The sequence below is a fragment of the Symphalangus syndactylus genome, chromosome 8 (genome assembly GCF_028878055.3).
Source record: "Symphalangus syndactylus isolate Jambi chromosome 8, NHGRI_mSymSyn1-v2.1_pri, whole genome shotgun sequence".
In the NCBI taxonomy this organism is placed as follows: Eukaryota; Metazoa; Chordata; class Mammalia; order Primates; family Hylobatidae; genus Symphalangus; species Symphalangus syndactylus.
Genome location: NC_072430.2, coordinates 66,915,315 through 66,939,506, shown reverse-complemented (window position 1 = coordinate 66,939,506; position 24,192 = coordinate 66,915,315). Strand labels below are relative to the sequence as shown.

Here is a 24,192-nt window from a genome sequence, read left to right as displayed (position 1 = left end):
AAATCTCTATTGCCTTTATCACTCTTAGCCTTCAGGTAAGATAAAAAGGACAAATAGAAATCTCAAACTGAAGTTGGTTAAACTTTCAGAAATCCTGAGACTTCCTTAGCCTAAAGGGTTTTTTGTTGTTGTTGTTTTTCTCCTTTGCCTGGATGACAAGTGACGGCAGTTCCTCTGGAGCTCATTAACTCTATGAACCAAAATCTGGGCATCCTATACATCTGGGAATACTGCCATCAACTCAAGTTACTATGTTTATTACATTTCCAGTTATTAACTGGAACTCAGAGTACACACAGTTTTCCATTCAAACAGGTCCAGGAAGCATTTCCTCTGAAACAACCTTTACATTAAACTTCAGAGACTGTCTTCTGGAAAACTGCCCTCTAAACTCAATAAATAGAATTTTGCCAGGTACTGTTAATAACTAATGCAACAGTAAAATAGGGTGTTGATCCCTGTATTCATGTCTCTCAAACATACAGACATATGCCACTCTTAAATTGCTGGAAGACTGTCCCAGCAGGACACCTCAAAAAGAGGTGACAAGGAATCCTTCCGAAGCAGATGACTACAAAAAGAATAGGGCTTCCACCCAAGTCAGTTGGACCAAACTGGTAAGTACATGAAGCGGAAAGTCTGCCCAAGACCCATGGGAAGATAACTGGAGCCAATGGTTGTTTTACTTTAACCTGCAACAACAGTACTTTATTTTCTTAGTCACATTTCCCCCCACTTTCTGCTAGCTGGAGGTTTTGGACCATTGACAGATGCTTGTTACTTCTTTATTATGATACCTGTAGAGTCCCTATTCTTACTATTGCCCTTTGCAGCCTTAGTCAGTCTGGAGTATGAGTCCAACACTTGGCTGAAATTTACTCGTGAGTCAGCTAAAAGTATACAATTAAACTAACTGTTAGGCCTTATACTCTTCGTGAATACCTCCTATCTTCCCTTGGTGCCAATTCCTTGTAATCAGTTGGCTTCCTAGGTAACGGCTCAACCACCAATACACTCTTCAGATGACAAACGAAAAAAAAAAAAAATTAGGTAATTTAGCTAATACACTCATATCTGAATCAGACTGAGAAAGTAGGAAATCTGTCTTGCCATTCATGAGGCTGAAAGGACAGACACAAACCCAAATGCAAAGTCAACAAGAAACAATGTTTCTCCCAAGGATATTTTGTACATGTAAAGTTTCATATAATGACCCCTCTGAGTTATTCTGCTTTCTAACTGAGAAATCTCTCTCTCTAAAATCACTGACTGCCAGAAACATTGCTATATGAAATCACATTTAGAATGAATCATCCTATTCTTGCCTGGACTAAATCACTGACACAGAAAAACAGACTCAATTTCCAATCCAGATGCAGAGCTTCAAATAAAGGCATTTCTGAACACAACACTTCAAAAAGTTTCCGAGGAAACATACTCCCAGGTTTACTTTAACAGCAGAGACCCGATGTTCACCCTTTCATATACATCCCTACTTTGCATTAAGTCATCATTTAAAATTCACCTGAACTCTACTCTTTCCAAAATCCTATATTTCTTTTCCCTTGTTTGATGAAATCTTGAATGGTCTGGTTCCTCTGGTGTGTGTTCTCTCTCATTGCAAGGAGTCAGTAAACCTGACTTTGTTGGACTACACATTTGTCCCTCGTGGTCTTAGACTGATTGGGTGTGATTCATAATAATCATTTATGTCCACTAAAAATACATCGTAAAAATGCTTACAGTAGTCATAATAGCCCAAAACCAGAAATAAATCAAATGCTCATCAACAGAAGAATGGATAAATTGTGGTATGGTCATACAATGGTATTACAGTATAGTGAAAACTGAACTATTACTACACATGACTCTAACAGACATAATGTTGAGTAAAAGAAGCCAGGAACAAAAGGTGCTTTTTGTATAATTCCATTTACCTGAGGGTCAAGATCAGGTAAAAGCCAGTTTATGTGACAGAGATCAGAACAGTAATTTGCCTGGGCAGAGGGAGGGCAGGCGAGTATAGCATTTAAGAATACTGATTGCGAAGGCGCTCGTGAGGGAATCTTCTGAGATTCTGTAATGTTCTAACTCGTATTTTTAGCTGGGTGGCAGTTATATGAGTGTATATATTTAAAAATTTATCCTGGAGTATTCTTAAGATTTGAGCATTTTACTGTATATAAGTTACCACTTCAATTTAAAACACTGAAACAAAAAAGAGTAGAAATAGTATAAAATCTATCGAACAAACAAAAGCAAATTTTTCCTGATAAATACAAAAGAAGTTTCACAAAAATTTAAAGACAAGTCATTAATAAAGTGACCTTCTACTCTACCACTTTCTGTCTGGTGCTTTAAGCATTAATAAAGTGACCTTCTACTCTACCACTTTCTGTCTGGGCTAATATCATGGAATATAAAAGAACTAAATTTTGATCTTATCTCTGAAAAAGCCTATTTTGATTAAGAAGACTGAATACCACAAATATGTCAACTCTCCCAAAGTAATAAGATCTCTGTAAAAACAATGAGTTGTTTTTTGTTTTTTTTTTTTAACCACATAAGCTAATTCTTAAGTTTATGTGGGGAAGAAGGCACAATAGCCAAATGTCATAATGAAAAAGAAGTGTGACAAGGTACATACGTGTGTGTTGTGGGGAGGGGCAGAGAGTAGGAGTAGGATTAGTTCTAACAGATATTATCAAGATATAATAATAAAAAGTAAGCTACTGGCACAAAAACAGACATTTATGCAACAGAATAGAATTTCCAGAAACAACCCTAAAATATGTATGCCAATTCCGTATATAATAAAGATGGCATATGAAATCCATGAGAAGAAAGATTGCATTTTCAATAAATAATGAAACAAATGAGTAGTCATCTAGAAAGAAACTCAAGTTGAATCCATGCTTCATACCTTCTACCAAATAATTTATATCGGATTTTTAAATATTAAAAAAAACTAAAAACACAAGAAGAAACAATAGGGAAATTATTTTATAGCTTTGGAATCGAGAAAGCCTCTAAATATGACACAAAACCCCAAAACTATATGAGAAAAGATAGATAAAATAGACTACATTAATGGAATACTACAGAACTGCATAAAATAACGAATATGATGTTACAATGGAATATCAACTTTGCTACTTTTCTCTTTAGTATTCGAGGCCCATAGACTTCATCTCAGATTATAAAAGGAGAGAACAGCATAAGAAGATATCATCAATCTAGGCACTAACCAAGACACTAAATCTTGAATTACTGGCTTAATTATGCAAAGGCCTGATTGAAACAACTGAGAAGGGAAAGATACTCTAACTCTCTAGTGACTAAGAGTTTTAAAGCTGTGTCCAGAAAGCTAGAAATGTTTGGGTTTATGAAAACTCAGACTTAAACAAAATGCACACTGGCAATAACTCTAATTAGCTCAAATATTTAATGAATTATCTTCCTCTAGTATGGTTTACAATTTTATTTGATTTTGTTAGTCATAAACCTTATTTTAATGTAAACCACTTTAAATCTCTCAGAACAAGTATTCATTTAAGGCAATAAACCACAGAAGAACTAAAACTTCTTTACGAATCTGTGGTTCTAAATTAATTTAGCTAAGGTGACAAATATTGATAGGAAATTTTCATCTGTCAATGATTATTAAACTAAAAACCAATCTCTCTTTTGAAATATTTCCTTTAGAAAAGATTCATCTTAGTGCTAATCTGATTTTTAAAACCTGAAACCAACCCAAATGTACAGTGAGAGTAAACTGGCTAAGTACAATATATCAATTAATGAAACAGAATGCAATTGCTAAACAGAATGGTTATAAAGTCTATGCTAATATATGGAAATTAATTCTATTATTAAGTGAAATTTTATGCATAGCATAAATTCATGCATGTAAAAATGCACATGGAAAATGAAAGAAATGTGGCAAAATATCAACTATGGGTTGTCTCTGGGTGATGTGATTGTATGCAATGTTAATTTTCTATTTTTTTCTTGCAGATTTTCAGCAATGGGCACGATTTTGTTCATAATTGGAAAATAAAAATTATTCAAAAATTACAAACCAAGGGAATTCCAACGAAACCAGAAAAGCAACCCCTATTTTAAAAGTATTCTGATATGTTGAAGTATGTAGCCTTAGTCTGAAATTTTATTATTCTACAAAACATACAAGAACACCCAGCACAACCCTCCAAAACCACCAATGGAAAATGTAAACCAAACACATACAATTTATTTCTGAAGCTGTCCGTTCAGCTCTGGCATTCCTGTTTGTAGATCTAATGGTATGACGAATGATTGCATGGGGCTGTGAATATAAGCATAATATATATACTTTAACAAATTTCAATGAGAAAGTTAAAAGGTCAAACTTTCTTATCATTTATTGATAAATATGAATATCTACTAGTAAATTATAGGATAAACATAAAACAAATACAATGAACGCTAAAATACTTTGGAAGTTTTTTCACTTGTTCCATGTTTATACTGTATAAAATACTGAAGAGATTCAAAGACAGACACAAATCTTGTCCTCAAAGAGCTTACAGTCTAGGAAGATAAGACACACAAATACTCACAGATAAGAAAATGGCAAGTGCCTTTCATTAACAGGATAAATGGACTACTATTAAAGCCCAGTGGAGGGAGAAATGACTTTGACCTGAAGGGGTATAGTTCTTCATGAAAGCTGTAATCTCATCTGGGGCTCTGAAGTACCAGTATGCACTGAATATGCAGCAATGTGGGAAAAGCATTTTAGACAGCAGAAAGAATAAGAACAAAGTGATGTAAGAAATAACAGGAAATTGTGGAGTGTTTGTAGGCAGTGGTGGTTGATTATTATTTATTTGCAGTGAAGATTAGGTGATAAGATGACAAAGATGGAAAGACAGACCACGAGGGTGAGCCCGATCATCAAAGGCTCTGAATGTCAGCCTGGCGCTCTTCACCTCAGTTTCTTGGCAAAAGGAATTTTTTGGAGACTTTACAGCAAGGAAGTGGCATTGCCAGTGTCAGCTTTAACAGTTATCTATTACGTATGTATGAGGCTATGGAGGGGAGAAATATTGGATACAGGGAGATTGAGTAAGAATATTGTAGTCAGCCAAGTGAGAAGCATACTACTTCTACCCACTGCGCAGAACCTCCTGTTTCTTTGAAGTTAGGCCTTCAGCTCAACCCCTATTTACCAAATTTCTGATGACTCACTCTCATTCACTGATGACTCTGAAAGTGGCTCATTTGTTCGCCCCTTACTTCAATACCCACCAACACATCAAATAAATTCAAAGCCCCAGGAGGATCCATTGTTCCAGACTTATTTTCTGACCCCATCTTTAAAGACACTCTCATATATTTCAATGTACTCTCAACTCCTAAAAATCACATCTTGGACTCTGTCATCAACTCTGACGCATGAATTTCCTCTATATTACAAATCTCTGATCTTTTGAGCTTACTCTCTCACTTGCTCCCATTACACTTGTTCAATGTTCCCATTGGAATATCAAGTCCATTGATCCATTACTTTCTCACTCTCCATCAACATCTCTCCTTATCCAGTTTATGTCTGGTAGCACATAATTTCAAGTAATTTCTTGCAAAAATCTAAATTCCCTTTGCCCCACTGTCTTTTAGTACACTGGGACAGCAAAATGCCAATCTTGGATAAACTCAACTGGTTACCTTTGCGTTTATACATCTGGGGTATCAATCATGCTGGAGGAAAATTACACAGCAGAACACACTGAAAATTCATCTAATCTGAGCTCCGACTTTGCCCACAAACACTTCTCTAGTCATCTAACCCTCCATTCCCCTCAATTACTATTCTGTACCTTCTTCACATTCTTTAAACCTACCCATTTTCCTTCACCCGTACAAATGACCTCACCACTTACTTCACAGAGAAAACAGAAATCACCAGCTACACTGCATTATCAACCATCCCTTTCTCTAATGGAAGAGTAGTGTTGCTTCTCCCTGCTTCCTTCTCATGGACTCTGCCTTTCCATCTTGCTTCCCTTGACTCTTCTATCTATCGGACAGTATTCATGAGCATTTAATACTGTTCAAGCAATGCTCCCCCCGACACAAAAAAATCCTTCTCCAGCTTATTCTCTTCCAGCTACTGCTCTATCCTATCCCTCCCTTCACAACTCAATTTCATAAATGAATTGCAATACATATCTTTCAAACCACTCAATCTAGCTCCCCTTCCTCTATTAGAAAATTATCCCTGTTAAACTCTGATCAAACGCTAACCACCTAAAGCCAAAAACTAGTTTAACTTAATTTCTATGTTCTCATTGAAACTCTCCTTTCTTCTTTCAATGTTCCTTATCAATCTCCTTTGCTATTGCTCTTTGCCTACTTGATCCTTAAATTTTGGGAGAAATCTCAGGTTTTGTGCTAGGCTCTCTTCTCATTCTACATGCTTCCCTTGGGTGATCGATCACATTTACTCCTAAGGCATCAACTACATGTGTATGTAATGACTCTCAAATTTATATTTTTATTATTTTATTTACTTTTATTTATTTTTTTGAGACAGGGTCTTGCTCTGTCACCCAGGCTGGAGTGCAGTGGCACAATCATGGCTCACTGCAGCCTCAACCTCCTGCACTAAAGTGATCTTCCCACCTTGGTCTCCCAGGTAGTTGGGACTACAGGCACCCGCCACCAAGCCTTGCTAATTTTAAAACATTTTTTGTAGAGACAGGGTCTCACTATGTTGTCCAGGTTGGTCTCCAACTCCTTGGCTCAAGTGATCCTCCCACCGTGGCCCCTCCTAAACTTCTGGGATTACAGGCATTAGCCATCATACCCAGCATCAAACCTGTATTTTTAGTCCAAACTTTTCTCTCCAAGCTACAATGACATATCTAGCTCCTTACTAGACTTTTCCATTTGGAAGTTCTATGCAACATCTTCTTCAGTATAAAACTTAACTCATCTTTCTTTCCAAACCTGATTTTACCATAGTGTTCCTATCTTAGTAAATAGTAAATATATCCATCCAACTGCTCAAGTCAAAATCTGGTAGTAATTCTTTTCTTATTCCTTACCTTCATGTCTTCATCCAATCATTAACTCTCTAATTCTTAAATTAATCCACTTTTCTCCATCCTTGCTCTACCTTCCTAGTTTACCATTATTTTTATCTTGTATAATTTCAACAGTCTTTTAACAGGTTTTCAGTAATGAACTCACCATTCTGAAGTCACTGAGATCTTTAAAAAATGCACATTTTGATTACGTCATTCCCTTACCCTTTAATGGCTTTCTACTACCCTTAGACTAAAGCCCAATATTTTAAATATGGTTTGACAGACGGTATCTAGCTCTGTATCGTTATCTTCTACCACTTCCTTCTTCCTTGTTTTCTGCTCTAGTCAGACTGACTTTTCTTTCTCTCTCTCTTTTTTTTCTTTTTTTTTCCTGAGACAGGGTCTCATTCTGTCACCGAGGTTGGAGTGCAGTGGTGCAATCTCAACTCACTGTAACCTTTGCTTCCCAGACTCAGCCTCCTGAGTAGCTGGGACTACAGGCGTTGTGCCACCATGCCCAGCTAATTTTTTTGGTATTTTCTGTAGAAATGGAGTTTTGCTATGTTGCCCAGGGTGGTCTTGAACTCCTGAGTTCAAAGTGATCCAGCCACCTCAGCCTCCCACAGTGCTGGGATTACAGACGTGAGCCACCGCGTCCGACCCAGACTGACTTTTCCTTAGTTCCTTATGTACACTGCCTTTTCCCTTATCACTAGGCTTTCAAACATGTTATTAACACCTCTGCTCAGGCCACTTACATTTATTCTCTTCCTCTAATTCTGATTGATCCTTCAGGTTTTCAGCTTAAACGTCACTTCTACAGTAGTGAGTTTTTTCCTGCCCTTATAATATCCCTTCATAGCACCTTTTACCTCCCATTCCATCACATGTGTAAATTATTTGTTGGTATTTCTGAATTTCCTTTGAGACTATACTATGAGTGCTATAAAAACAGGGATAATGTTAGTCTCATACACCATTGTGCCCCCAACTGCCTGGCACGTGGTTTTGCATTTCAAGAACTGAAAAGTATGGTGACATCATTAAACAGAAATAGAGAATTCAGAAAGTAGAGTGGATTTGGGAAGCCCAGCAAAATGAGGTAAAAAATAAGAGGTGTTTGGTTATTTACATAACCAGTGAAAGGCAAATTGGAGAATTGAGTAATATCTAATTCTACACTTATGCAAGAATAACTTTACTAAGGTTTGGGTCTTTAAACAATTAAAATATTTACTAATCCCAAGTTGCAAACAGTGGTTCGAGTAGAAAACAATTTTATGTATGGCTGGTTTATTTAATATTTCCACTTCAAGTTCATTTAACGTTCAACTAAATATTCACTGGGTACTCACAACATGACAGGATTATGCTATATACCAGGCAATGGGGAAATAAAGACTGGAGTTTAAAGTTTGTTTAATGACTATTTCTATTAAATACATACACAGACATGATGGTGTATTAACTAACAGAGCAGGCTGTGGAGTTTGCCTGGATCTAAATCCTGGTTCCATTTCCTATTGGCCATATGATGCTGGGCAAATTACTTTCATTTTTTGTCCCTCGTTTCCTCATTTATAAAACAGTATAAAGGACTGTTTTGATATGAGATGAGTTAACATAGAAATTATTTGGCTTAATACTTGGCACATACTGAGTACCGAATGAGTGCTAGTAGTTAACTATAATATTTATTTATTTATTTAAAGACAAAGTCTTACTCTGTTGCCTGGGTTGGAGTGCAGTGGCACAATCTCAGCTCATGGCAACCTCTGCCTCCTGGGTTCAAGAAATCCTCCTGCATCAGCCTCCCAAGTAGCTGGGACTACAGGCGCCTGCCACCACCCCCAGCTAATTTTTGTATTTTTTTCAAGTAGAGAAAGGGTTTCACCATGTTGGCCAGCTGGTCTTGAACTCCTGACCTCAAGTGACCTGCCCATCTTGGCCTCCCAAAGTGCTGGGATTACAGGTGTGAGCCACCGTGTCTGGCCCATAGTATAATATTTATAGGAAATAATTTAAAGCTGAAAAACAGGAAACAGAAAATTCCCTTTAGTGAAGGTAGAGATATAAGGGAAATAAAGGCTAAAAAGGACATGAAGAGACAGATTCAGAAAAACTTAGAAATAAAACGGAATCATAAAAGGAGAAGAAGGAACATAAGGAGAGAAAGAGACTGGTGAAAAAATATAGCTGTGCTATATATAGTCATAAATAGATACCTATCAATGAAGAGGAAGTCTCTCATTCCTGATAAGTTGTGTTGTTATAGAAAATACATTACAGGCCAGGCACGGTGGCTCACGCCTGTAATCCCAACACTTTGGGAGGCTGAGGCGGGTGGATCATGATGTCAAGAGATCGAGACCATCCTTGGCCAACATGGTAAAACCCTGTCTCTACTAAAAATACAAAAATTAGCCGAGCGTGGTGGCAGATGCCTGCAGTCCCAGCTACTCAGGAGGCTGAGGCAGGAGAATCACTTGAACCCAGGAAGCGGAGGTTGCAGTGAGCCGAGATTGCGCTACTGCACTCCAACCTGGCGACAGAGCGAGACTCCATCACAAAAAAAACAACAACAACAAAAAAAAAAAACGGAAAATACATTAAAAATAATTCTATAATGTTTTCAGAGAAGGCAAGCATAGTTATGAATAGCCCTACAACTAATTATATAAGAAATAATAGTTCTGAAATACTGAAAAGGATAACATTTTCCAACAGGAACTTCAGCTTCATTCTTTAAAATTATTTGTATTCTGTTAATACAGATTCAACTACAAAAATGAGCAGCTGGATTTCTAAGAAGTCCTTTTCATGAAAAATAACATGCATATGTGTTGTGGCTACATACACATAGTTGAAAGCAAGGCTCTTAAAACCTTTATTTCCTTGGAAACAGATGTTCTTTATATATATCCCACAGAATGATCAAACCCACTACAGAAGCTGAGGTCTAGAGAGAAGGGCAATCACTAAAAGGGAAAGCACCTCTGCATTTCTGCAGAGGGACACCTAATTTCAATCTCAGTTACGAAAACTTTAGGCTAACCAAACTAAGAACATAAAAAGAGACAGTGTTAAGAACTAAGTATCAACTGGTTTACCACAATAAAAAAGTATCAACTGATACTTATGTGCAGGAAAAGTGTAGTTTACACTATTAATCTCTGTAGCTAAACCTGTTTTAACTAAGTTAAAAGATAGACTCAGAAAACAAAGAAAAAAAAGCAAACTTTAAGGCCTTATAAAACATTTATTTTCAACTCTGAGACTGCAAACACTTCCTTACCTCAAAGTCATCGTCGTCTGCTTCAGTGTAATGTGCATGGTTATCTGGATTGTTCACTTTGTCTAACAGTTCAACTGCTAGGGCTCTAGAGAGACCTGGCTGTGCAACAAAAGTGTGCTAAAAGAAAACAAAATGAAATTTCATGAGAATGCCTTTACATCTATGGCTTAAAGAAAATGGTATCTTCATTTTTTCATTCAGTAACTAGCAGAGACAAGCATATGGGAGTCTACTAATACAAATAAACTGTTAGTAAAAATATTAATCAGAGAATCCATAATTACATATTATATAAAACTGAAGAGCCTTTGTAGGGTAAATTTAGAAAGCAATTTCTTTTTGTAAAGTTATCTAATCTATATTAAGTTCTAAAATTAATATAGATTAGATATGGCAATACCAATGACATTCATTACTCATATCACTATACTGATGCAAATGAATACTGTGGTATGGTCCATAATCACAATAAGAAAAAAGCATGTATATCCTATATCTGCATAAATTTAATTCTGTAAAATTATGTTAATGTACAAAGAGATATAATTAAATATTGGCATGTCAGTAAAGCTTCTTAGGTTGTTGTACTCATTGACTGTTTCTAATATAAAAGTGTTTTATACACACACATACACAGAGTATTCTATAAATTTACATTAGAAGCCAAGAAAAGCAATTTGTTTTAGCTGACAGCAACATTTTAAAGTTTTCTCTAAGGCAGGGGTCAGCAAACTACAGCCCATGGGGAAAATCTAGTGCACTGACTGCCTCTTTTTGTAAATAAAGTTTTATTGAGTATTAAAACTATACCCACATGTATACACTGTTTATGGCTGCTTCTGGGCCATAATGGCAGAACTCAGTAGTTGTGGCAGATGATGTATGGCCCACAAAGTTTAAAATATTTACTATGTGACCTGCCTATAGAAAATTTGCTGGCCAGGCATGGTGGCTTATGCCTGTTATCACAGCACTTTGGGAGGCTGAGGCGGGTGGATCATTTGAGGTCAGGAGTTCAAGACTAGCTTGGCCAACATGGTGAAACCCTGTCTCTACTAAAAATACAAAAATTAGCCAGGTGGTAGTGGCACGTGCCTGCAATCCCAGCTACTCGGGAGGCTGAGGCAGGAGAATGGCTTGATCCTGGGGGGCGGGGGCGGAGGTTGCAGTGAGCTGAGATCACACCACTGCACTCCAGTCTGGGCGACAGAGTGAGACCCTGTTTCAAAAAAAAAAAAAAAAAAAGAAAAAAAAAGAAAGTTTGCTGACCCCTGCTGTAAGAGATCACTAACATTTTTATATTAAAAACATATATACTTTTGTTCTACTGATATGTCTAATTTATGACTATAGGAAAACCCCTTGTAATTTCAATGACTTACAATCAGAAGTCTTTCAGCAGTTGGTCTTTTTTTTGGGTTTTTGGTTAGTGCTATTTTGACAAAATTATGGAATGTTGATGACCTTCAAATAAAAAGAGACATACAAAAATATTTAACTACTATTATGTTTCGGTGTTAGTAAATAACATTAACTTAGGAACAGTTAGTCTAAAATACCATGATTTTTTATTGGGCCACTTAAAGTACAATATATTCCTTGGAAACATCTGTGTCAGTTTTGTCTTTTAAATAAAATACAATTAAGTAACAGAACAGTAATATACAACCACAAAAATTACACTAACAATAAAAAATAGACAGGCTGTGTCATTTATATATGACCTTCTTTTCTAGATACTACTTAGGAGTCAAAATGTCCTTTTCTCATTGCATAATTTACTTAGTATGTAAATGTTGTGCTATACCAAAAGAGTTGGACGGCACAAAAGGTAAGCATGGGTTAATATAAGAGACTATTTAAATCCCAAAGAGGCTAATGAATTTATTAGAAAAAAAGGCAAAGAGGAGGGAGCAATTTTAGCAACCAGAAGGGTTTTATGCCACCTTCACTGATGAAGTGGGGAAAGACAGAAGACATAAATTAAAGGTATCACATTTTGATTATTAATAAATGACACAAAAAGATATTTCTACCATTGCCAGTATTCCACTGGAGAGAATGGACAAGAACTAAAGGGATGAAATAACCGTATTTATCAGCAATGACAACCACCAGACAGCAGTTCTCTGCAGAGAAATCAAATCACTGCACCACATTTGGTGGCTTGTGATAGAGATAACATGGAGTCAGACAGTATCGGGACTGGCAAAGGTTCTCCAATGGTAATAACTGCTCTGAAATCTGACTGAATTTAGCATTTATAGCTAACAGTCTTTCATTCCTGAATGAATATCAGTCATTCCTGCGGTAAAACCGTTCAGTTCCAGATGTCTAGGAACTTAGAGCAACAGGGAATAGGAAGGACCCAGTGTCAATACAAATGAATATAGTTAGCAGCAGAATATAAACTCCTTTCTTTCCACAGTGTGATTTGCCGTTCTTTCCTGTCATCATCCCCAGAATGGCTTGAGTCCTAAATAAAACTATGCTAAGACAGACTACGAAACATAAAGCAGTGGTTGAGAACCTGTTTGTGGGGAGGGGCCTCCTAGAATCCAAAACAAGCAATGGACTGTCTTCTCAGAAAAATGGATATACATACAGAATGGGGGCTCACAGATCCTCAAAGATCCATGTAATCTAGATAAGGAATTCCAGAATTTAAGAACTCAGAAACTTATTTGCACAGCTTCTTTTATTAAATGTATGGGGAAGATATTACCAGAAAAATAATCTTTAATTTTTATTAACCAATTGATGACATCTTTTTGGACTATAAAGATAGGTAAACTGCTTTACTTTGTAAAAGAAAGAAGGGATCAAGATGAAAATAAGTAATAATCTTTTTGAGTATTACAGAAGGTAGAGAGGGAAAAATCAACAGAGAATGATTTTAAGTGTCATGGTATCTGGGAACCCTTTTCATATCACCTTCCATGAAAGTCAATGTGTAATTAATGGAAGTAAAGGAATACAGGGCAAAAATAGATGATTCTTCAAAATCTTCATGTATTCACTTCTAATTCTTCCCTCACCACACTTCTTACCCAATCTGCCAAAGACCTAAGAAAATTACTGAGTTTTATGAGAACACTGGATTATAAGGAACACTGGGCTGGGTGAGGTGGTTCATGCCTGTAATCCCAGCACTTTGGGAGGCTGAAGTGGGTGGATTACGGGGTCATGAGATTGAGACCATCCTGGCCAACATGGTGAAACCCCATCTCTACTAAAAATACAAAAATTAGATGAGTGTGGTGGCATGTGCCTGTAGTCCCAGCTTCTCGGGAGGCCGAGACAGGAGAATCACTTGAACCCGGGAGGCGGAGGATGCATTGAGCCGAGATTGTGCCACTGCACTACAGCCTGGCAACAGAGCAAGACTCCGTCTCCAAAAAAAAGAAAGAAACACTGGGCTGGGCACAGTAGCTTACACCTGTAATCCCAGTACTTTGGAAGGCTGAAGGGGGAGGATCCCTTGAGGCCAGAAGTTTGAGACCAGCCTGGGCAACATAGTGAGACCCTGTCTCTACAACAAACAAACAAACAAACAAAACTTAGCCAGGTGTGGTGGCACATCCCACCTACTACTCCTGAATAGCCCCAGCTACTCAGGAGGCTGAGGAGGGAGGATCTCTTGAGCCCAGGAGTTTGAGGTTGCAGTGAGCTATGATCATGACACTGCACTCCAGCCTGGATAACACAGCAAAATCCTGTCTCAAAAAAAAAAAAAAAAAAAAGAAATACCAGAAAATAAATCTAGATCCTCATCATAGGTCCGCATGCAAATCAGCTGTGTAACTTTGAGAAAACTGCTTAATGTCTATGGACTTCTGTTTAATCATCTATAAAATATGGGAACTGAATCTATACCCCTTTCGATTGTAAAATTCTATAAAACTATATATTCTTTGACTCACCATTTTGTTTTGTCCTTTAGTTTTGGAGGCTGAAAATTACTTTTTGACATTAAGAAGAGAGCCCTGAAATAAAAATTATAGTTAAAGAACAATATCAAAATTACTATGTCTAACAATTAGAATGAATATTCTGTAATGAATTTATACAAGACTACCACATAAGTGGGCAATGATGAAAACTACTATGGGATATAGAAATTAAATTTTTAATATTTTAGATAGCCTACAAAAAATTCTCGACTACAGAGAAGATTTTTAAATTTCCAACAAGCCCTTATTCATAAAGCAAATCTACCAAATATTGGAAGAGTTTTCTTACTACACTATTACATATGTAACTAGTATTATATCGTAAGCACATGTCTATATAATTGTATATAATTCTCTAATACATAGAGATGACACGTTACTCTAACATTAGGTTGCATATTTAACCAAAGACTGGCCTCCATATTTATTTTGGGTGTATAGGCAAATTACATCCATTTCCTGATTGTTTTCCTTTTTTGGACAATGATTTCCCATATTCTCTGGTTGTATTAAATACATAAACCAATCTACAAGAGAACTTTGTCCATAAACTCGCGTGTGACCCATTTTCTTGTGGGCTATGGGGGTAGTATGATAGAGGATTTAAGAAGGAAGTTCTAAAATGCTCTATTTCAGCATTTCCTACAAAAATCCCAGGTTTCTAAGCAAATTCCTTATTCTTTTTTAGCATAACAAATACATTTTTCCTTTTTAAAAATTAAATGATTCAAAGGAAAAATAAAAAAAAACTATATTCCCACCATTCTATTATTTAAAATTTTCTAATCTTTTTAAAAAATTTTTCTAATCTTTTTAGTCTTTATCTAAATGCTTACCAGTTACATTATATTTACATCAGTATTTATAATTTTTTTCACTAATAATCAATTTTCCATTTTGCTTTGGTTCATAGATACGCAATGGCTGCCCTTAACTGCTAAACAATTTGCTTAACAATTCACCAACTACTACATATTTAGATTTTGTCCCTTGTTATCCTGAAATGCATAATTCTTAGCATTTTCTATCCTTAGATTATTTCTGAAGTATAATCCCCTAAACGGTGGAATCACTGAAACATTTGTATTGCCTTTAATAAATAACATCAAAGTATTTTTCCAAAAGGTCTGTACTTATCAGCATTCTAGCTAAAAGTAGGTATCTTTTAATATATATTATCTTTAGCTGCTTATGAGGTCAAATAGATTCCCATAGCTGGTACTTGCTCATAAACCTTAATCTATCTTTTGCTTGTAGTCTTTGAATGATTTCCTTATTCAGTATATATTAATCTGTTGCCAATCATGTTAGCAAAACACTTTCACCATTCTGTTTTCTTTTTAGCTTCATACCATTTAAAGTGTCAGTTTTAGCCTAATGTATCTTTTCCTTCAAAGTATCAAAAAACTTTTCAGATGCCCTCAAATATTTTTTTCTGAGATAATACATCCTAGAATGTAAATGATAATTATATTCAGCATAGATACCTCTTCATTATTCCTGGACAAAATAAAAAGAAACAAAATCAAATATAACTAGAAAAGTTTCACCTGTGTTCTATCATTTACTTATAATTCCACATAGGACAAAAAAAAAAAAAGATCAATTGATAAAAGAATGAACATGAAGACTCAAAAAGTCTTAAAATAATGTTAATTGTCATATCTTAGTGTGATTATGAAGGGAAATTTGTTTTATGGAAAAGCTTCAAACAGTACAGACAATTTACTCTTATGTTGTTTTAGGAGCAGCAATACAAGACAGGTTTTATTTATTTTAAAGACTAGTCAAGTACAGTAGTGAGAAGGAGAAGAAGAGCAGAACAAGGAGCTTGATCTGTAATTGTGAAAAATGAATTGAGGTAACTACCTTCGGACTAGCCCACAACAGGTTTTGGATGAGATTACCCCTAAATCCCTTACAATACCTTTACTATTTTTCATTCTTAAAACATGAGCTTGATGCTGAGTTATCAGCATTTCACTTTCCCCATAGACTTGATCAATAACTGGATAATTATAAATAATGAGAACACCTCATTGGGTGGAGATCAAACATAGGTGGTTGAAGCTCTCCAAGTTCAATTGCTGTTATTCCTACTGCCCAGATATCACAGAGTTGGTTGTAGCCACCATTCTTCTCTACTGCTGCAACTTCTGGGGCCATCCTAGAAGGAATCAATGAATACAACATTTTTGTTGTTAAATATTGATCTGAATCTGTTACTTCCTATTATAATCACTTGTTGGAGGGAAGGAAGCTGAGAGGTGTTTACTAGGAAAGAAGAAACATTACTAAGTAAAGGCTTAAATCTCTATTTCACACACATACACACTTTTAAAATTAATTAAGAATCTTGAATGCCCTCCTCTGAATGTTTATGCTCTAAGGAAAAATCTTGTTTTAGTTTAGTTTCTATTTTTGTGAATCTTGTTACATAATATGCAAAAAGAAAAAGAATACCTAAATCCCTGTGAAGGCCAAAGAAAAGTTCCCAAAGGAGGTGAGACTTCTAAGTAGGGTGGGGAGCCTGGACATTTCAGTGAGAGGAAACGAGTACAAATTCAGGGAGACCAGGAAAGCTGACAGGACAGTGCTCAATGTATCACCTGCAAACTGGTAAGGGGCCATACATTGCTGGCTACCAGTCTGTGATAAATACAGAAATGGAGAGTAAGCATTTATGCTTGTCCAAATGCATAAATTCATTTTTATCTTATTTTACAAGTAAGTCTGTAATGGACAGGAAATAACACATGGTTTGAGAAAGTCTAGAAAGCGTTTGGGAAATCAACCTCAGAAGTAGAGGCTAGATTATAAATGATCTACTGATTATACAAAAAAGGTTAGACTTTATCATGAAAATGATGGGGACCCAACGAAAGATTTAATTACGAGGGCAAACAATCTAAAACTGCATGGCAAGATGAAAGATAGTGTGAAATCAGGTGAAATCAGTCAGGCAGATATGTTAGAGAACTTTTCAAAGGCAGTAGCAGAGGGAACAGAATGAAAGGGGTTAACTTAAGATATAGATCTGAGGAGGAAATGCTTGTGGATACTGAAATAGAGCTATTATTGAACAACTGTTGAATATACAGAAGACTGAAGTTGGAGTTACATGTTTGGGAATCAGTACTGTAGAAGGCCTCTGAAGTTATAAAGTATAGATGATACTGTTCAGGGGCAATATTCTTTTATCTTTTCAAATGTTTACTAACTTAACTTCAATTAATTTGAATTGAATATCCACAAGGTACAAGTTGCTTTTATATGTACTTAGGCTACAAGAAGTTATATTAACACACTGTCTCTCAAGTGTGGTTAGGATATAAAGTATGTATACTAAAAATGTGAACATGTAGATGTGTACTATATGCAAGTGCTACATACATAACAATGGATATAGGAGTAAGGAGAAGTAAACAATCACCATGGAGCAAGATAATTGAAGGCAAGTTTCACAGGGGAAAGAGGCTGAGGTGGAGCCCAGAGAAAGCAAATAGGATTCATCTCCTCTACCCACTGGAATCAGTTAGTGGTGGCTAACTGGAATGTCAAGTTGACTACGACTGTTGCACTTCCTGGCTCAGTGAGAAACTGTATTCAATCAGTTGGCCATAGGTATAGAAAGGTAGAGAGTGTGGCCCTCTTAAGAATGGGGAGGGCTTAAGATAAACACAGAAAAAGGGTATCTTACGGAAGTAGTAAACAAAGCTAAAGTAGTAGTATTTCACCTAATATAGTCAGGATACAAAAAATAGACAATTTAGACTAGAAGAGTATTCACAAAAAGGACAGTCAGAGAGAGTGAGGGACTCTGATGTGACGAAGGCAATCCTATAGGTTATCTAACTCACCTATATCTTCATTTAACTTTTATTTAACTGATACTTATTGAGGCTTTTTTCTGTTAAAGTGATATGTGTTGACTGAAAACAATTTGGAATATATGAAAAAATATGGAAGAAAACAAGTTAAGCATGATCCCACTCAAAGAGAGTTCCTGTTTCACATATTTTCATCCATTTTTACACACACACACACACCTTTTATAAAATGGTATCATATTGCATATACTACTTGGAATCTTGCTTTTTAAAATTACCAACATATCATGAACAGTAGCACATTATTCCACTGAATTGAATAAATGTAATTCCCTTCCTGTTGTGTATTATTTTCCCTCAATTTTTATCATTAAAATAGTGTGATAAAGCTTATCATATATAAATCTGTATGCCTCTCTAATAAATTACTAGATGTGGAATTACTGAGAATAAAGAAGATAAATATTGCTTAAAGTTTTTGATAAACATTACCATCAAATTATGCTTCAAAATTGTTCTACCAATTTCTTTTCTCCTTCAAATTTTATTTTAAGTTCCAGGGTATACGTGCAGGATGTACAGGTTTTTCACACAGGTAAATGTGTGCCATGGTGGTTTGCTGCACAGATCAACCCATCACCTTGGTATTAATATTAAGCCCAGAATCCATTAGCTATTCTCCCTGATGCTCTCCCTCCCTAACCCCCGTTCTACCAATTTCTACTCTCACTGCCAAATATTTAGTGACAGGAAGTATGCCCATAATTTCAAATATTTCCAATTTGATAGAAAAAAGTCATTTAATTTGTTCATCAAGGGAAACATTATTCAGAATACATATTTTTTTTGGTTAGTCAAGTGAAGCAGTGAGAGTTAAGAAGGAACAAAGAAGTCTGTAGGGGTTGCATGCCCCTAGCCATGACCTGCAGGCCACTACATAATGTAAGAAACATGAGAAAACATTTAAATTTCCCTATTTACTTCAAAGACATAAAGTAATTCACACTGGAGAAAAACTCCATGAACGGAAGAAATCTGGTAAATCCTTGAGATTCTGTAGTTCTTTTCAAAAACATAACTAACAGTGGAGAAAAACCTCATAAACGTAAGAAATGTGATAAAGCCCTTGGATATTCCAGTTACCTTCGTAACCACAAAAGTGCTCACACTGGAGAGAAACGCTATGAATGTAGGGAATATGCGAAAGAATTAAGTTGTCTTAGTTACTTTCAAAGGGCTCATACTGGTGAAAAACCTTTTATATGTAAGAAATATGGTAAGGGAGTTATTCTTTCTAGTTCCCTTCAGAAACATGAAAGAAATAATACTAGACAGAAACCCTATAAATGTAAGAAATGTGGTAATGTCTTCCGTCATTTCTGCCCCATGTGAAGACATGAAAGAACACAGAGAAATCCTGTGACTATAAAAAATGTGGTAAAGCCTTCAATCAATACAGTTCCCTTAGAAGACATGAAAGCTCATACTGGAGAGAAACCCTATGAATGTCAAAAATGTGGTAAATCCTCCAGTTGTTTCAGTTACCTTCAAACACATGAGAGAACTCATACTGGTGATAAACTTTATGAATGTGAAAAATGTGGTAAAATCTTCAGACATTTCAGTTCCCTTCAAACACATGAAAAAACTCATACTGGAGACAAACTCTATGAAGGTAAAAACAAAAATGTGGTAAAGCCTTTAGTCGTTTCAATTACCTTGAAACACATGACAGAATTCATACTGGAGAGAAACCTTATGATTGTAAGACATGGGATAACGCCTTCAGATATTCCAGTTCTGTACGTAAACATGAAATAACTTATATTCATAGAAATCCTAGGAATGTAAGGAATGTGGGAAAACATTCAATTATCTGAGTTATCTTTGAAAACATGAAAAAAATTATACTGGAGAATAACCATATGTATATGAGAAACGTTGTAAAGCCTTTGTATGTTCCAGTTCCCTTTGAACACATAAAAAAAACTCATACTGAAGAAAAACTTATGAATGTAAGGAATATGGGAAAGCATGTAATTTTGCCACTTCCCTTTGAAAATATAAAACTCATACTGGGGGGAAAATAATGCATGTAAACAATGTGGTAATGTCCTCAGTGTTTCCAGTTCTAGTTGAAGACATGAAAGAAGTCATTTCTGAAAATCCCTGTAAACATACGGAATGTGGGGATGCCTTTGTTTCTCTCAGGTACATTCAAAGACACATGACATGTGCACATTGGAGATGAATTTTATAAGAATGTATTCTGTATCTAAATCCTAGTACTTGGCAAAACAGGTAAGTTTCCATTTTAATAATTATTTCAAAAGTCATCTGAGAATGCCTATTGAAAAGAAATCTTATAAATTTAATTTGAAAAGCCTGATGCAAATTAAACATTGATTAATGCTCAAAACATGCACATGAATGAAATATTATACAAATTATAAATATATTGTGTTTATCAGTGGCTCATTCTTAATGAGGATCTCTGGACTATTATTTCCACTTATTTTCCATGAAAATATTGAGGTGAGAATTCTGTAGACACCCTTTAAGTGATAGTAAATGAATTCAATACGTAGTGTTTGTCAGTTAATAATTTTTCTTTATATGTCGAAAAGGTTGTTGGATCTATGGATGAATTAAAAATGTATTTCTAATATGTAGGTAAGATTTTTATGTAGTTTTTTAATTGGTCTGTGATTAATGTGTCATTGAAAACTGAGTCTTTGTTAATTTTGGGGGTTTTCTTACTGGTCTCATGTAAAAAGTTTTGGTTACCCCTCACCTATTAGATATATTCTACTTTTCTTTTTTATGGAAAAAGTATTCTCTTTGGCACAAGTAAGTCTATGTCATTTTTTTTGTTAATAGAGTTGGTATTAGAAAAAAAAGAAATCTAACTTCTTGTGATCCATTATCATACTTTATGATACCTAATATGTACTATTTTACTAACTGCTTCTAATGAGACATTCTTTTTATCGACTTATAAGAACTTACATAGGAAAAATATTAAACCTAGTTTGGCATATTTTAGACAATATTTCCTGTTTTTTTTACTTGCCTTTTAATTTTGTTTAAGCTGGTGGACATACATAAGTTTTAAATTTTCATGCAGTTAAATCTATCAACATTTCCTTTTAAGGTTTTATTCTTGATGTTCAGAAAGCCTTCCTCAGCTCTTAAAGCAGATAGTTACTGATGGCTCTTTTGGTTTTTTTTTTTTTTTTTTTTTTTTTGAGATGGAGTCTCGCTCTGTGGCCCAGGCTGGAGTAAGCTCCGACTCCTGGGTTCACGCCCTTCTCCTGCCTCAGCCTCCCGAAGAGCTGGGACTACAGGTGCCTGCCACGACGCCCGGCTAATTTTTTTGTATTTTTATTAGAGACGGGGTTTCACCATGTTAGCCAGGATGGTCTCGATCTCCTGACCTCTTGATCCGCCCGCCTCAGCCTCTCAAAGTGCTGGGATTACAGGTGTGAACTTGACTATTTCCACATACGATTTTTTGACATCAGGTATGAGGTACGGAGCTACTTAAATTTCTTTTCAAATAATAGATTATCCAAACACTGCACATTAAAGAATCCAAATTGGCTAAGCACGGTGGCTCAAGTCTGTAATCTCAGCACTTTGAGAGGTAGATCACTTGAGTTTTAGACCAGCCCAGGAGTTTTAGATGAAACCCTGTCTCTACAAAAAAAAAATTACAAAAAATTAGCTGGCTATGATGTTGCATGCCTGTAGTCTCAGCTATTTCGGGGGCTGAAACGGGAAGATCATCTGGCTCCGCGAGGTCAATGATGCAGTGAGCTGTGATTGTGCCACGGCACTGCAGCCAGAGTGACAGAATGAAACTCTGTCTCAGAAAAAAAAAAAAAAGAATCCAACCTTTCACACAAACTGCAAATGTCACCTTTTATAACATTCACTATTTTAAACATAACGTTTTGTTATGAGGCTTTTTATTTCTATCATCTGTCAATAATGAAAGCAGTGTTTTAGAAAGATTATTTTGTCACTAATCAGTGGAATGCACTAAGAGTGAGGTGGCTGGTGAGACTAATGGTAGGTAGGATGTAGGAGTTTTAACAACCAGGAAGAAGAATCCTAGATTAAACTTAGGTGATGGGTCAATAGGTGCAGCAAACCCACCATGGCACATGTTCACCTATGTAACAAACCTGGACATCCTGCACATGTACCCCGGAACTTAAAGTGGAAAAGTCCTAGATTAAAATAGAATGCCAGAAGAAAGGGTAAGAAAATTACAGGAGGCAAATCTTTTGAAAATTTCATACCTAAGAGTCCTCTCAATATAAAATCACAGGGATAGTAAAAATTATTAGCACTTCAACAGAGGGAAGGCTGAACCATGAATATTAGCATCAAAGTTCCCTAACCCAACCAGAACTTATGATAGTATCAAGGAGCACGCAAATCTCCCTACTTTTAATTATCACTTCTATTACCAAGTATCGAGGTTGATCACAAAACCATGAAGAAATGAAAATGGATCAAATTCAATCACAGTAATGTCTTACCAGTAAGGGGTGCCAATGAAAGATTTTCGTTTTGCAATGGTAGCTGTTATTTTTGCAGCCACACCAAAGTCAGCTAATGAGGAAAAAAATAGAAAATTTCAGTTCTTTACAATACACCAAACAACATTTTTACTTTCACCCTTAGGCATGGCAGTATTAATAATTCAAATATTAACATTAGAAAAATGTGCATAAATTGAATACCTAAGTCTCTTCTTGCTTAGTTCACAACATACTTATTTAAAAAATTTATTGGCACTTTACTAGAATGAAAGTGTACTTTATTAAGAACAAAGTTAACAAATATTTTTATTATATACACAATGAAGTTAATTTGGGAAAAAGAGAAAAAAAAGCACAAAAAATAAAACACATGGGAAAAACACACACCTGTATTCCTTTTATCCTAATATAACAAGGATAGCATTCTGGTACTATTTTTTTTTACAGTCATTTTTTTCTATGTATAAACTGTTTAAGTGTTGTAGTTAAACATGATTGTATTGTAATCCCTGCTACTTGGGAGGATTAGGTGGGAGGATCGCCTGAGGCCAGGAGTCCAAGTACACAGTGAGCTATGACTGAATCACTGCACTCCAGCCTGGATGACAGAGTGAGACCATCTACTTCAAAACAAACAAAATAACACACAGAAACGCGTGGTTGTAAAATACTAAATAAATACACAGTCCATTTTTGTCATATAACACACCAGATGTTACTCTTACACATTTATAGATATCAATGATTGAATAGATTTATCACAGTTTAACAGTTTTTCTATTGCTAGACTTATGTTTGCATTTTTTCTACCACAAGTAATATTATGGTTAATGCTTCAGTGAATATGGATTTTCCATCTTTAGGTTTAATTTCCTTAGAATGAGTTTTGGGAGTAAAATTACTGGATCAAAAGTTAAACATTACTGCGACTCTTGATATGAAAATGAAATCTGTATAATGTTAATTCTCATTTAAAATTTTATAAAAATTTTATTAAAATGTCATTAAATTTTTAGAAAAAATTTTAGGAATTTGAAATAACATACCTAATTTTACATCGCCATGGTCTGTCAATAAAATATTAGCACCCTAGAACAAAAATACAAATACAATTAAATTAGCATCATAAAATTTCTTCCAATAGAATTGGCAATTTAAATGTATTAAACGAACTTACTTTGATATCTCTATGCATTTTGCCTTTAGTATGCAAATAGGCAAGACCCTAAAAGTTTAAAAAAAAAAAAAGAATGTATCAGCAAAACTGTAAATGTGACTCCTAAATTTTCTACTTAAATTCTTATTGAATAAGAAAAACTAGAATGTCTTTTTTGGGGAGAAAAAAACCTAGATAAGTAAATCGATGTTCACTATATTTTAAAGATTTGTTTTTGTTTTTGAGATAGAGTCTCGCTGCCCAGGCTGGAGTGCAGTGGCAGTGATTTTGGCTCACTGCAGCCTCCATCTCCTGGGTTCAAGTGATTCACT

The 24,192-nt window shown here is 35.5% G+C and overlaps 1 protein-coding gene across 3 annotated transcripts in view; it reads right to left on the bottom strand.

Moving 5' to 3' along the window:
• Positions 1-24,192, bottom strand: part of MAP4K5 (mitogen-activated protein kinase kinase kinase kinase 5) — a 123,389-nt gene that overhangs the window by 32,155 nt on the left and 67,042 nt on the right. For all 3 annotated transcript variants that reach the window (XM_055289433.2, XM_063644580.1, XM_055289434.2), the window contains exons 7-14: positions 23,882-23,929; positions 23,751-23,793; positions 22,702-22,774; positions 16,357-16,488; positions 14,292-14,354; positions 11,751-11,832; positions 10,369-10,485; positions 4,249-4,327 (exon numbers count right to left, since the gene is read on the bottom strand). In XM_055289433.2, coding sequence (XP_055145408.1) covers positions 4,249-4,327; positions 10,369-10,485; positions 11,751-11,832; positions 14,292-14,354; positions 16,357-16,488; positions 22,702-22,774; positions 23,751-23,793; positions 23,882-23,929 — 637 coding nt within the window. The remainder of the gene's footprint in view (positions 1-4,248; positions 4,328-10,368; positions 10,486-11,750; positions 11,833-14,291; positions 14,355-16,356; positions 16,489-22,701; positions 22,775-23,750; positions 23,794-23,881; positions 23,930-24,192) is intronic.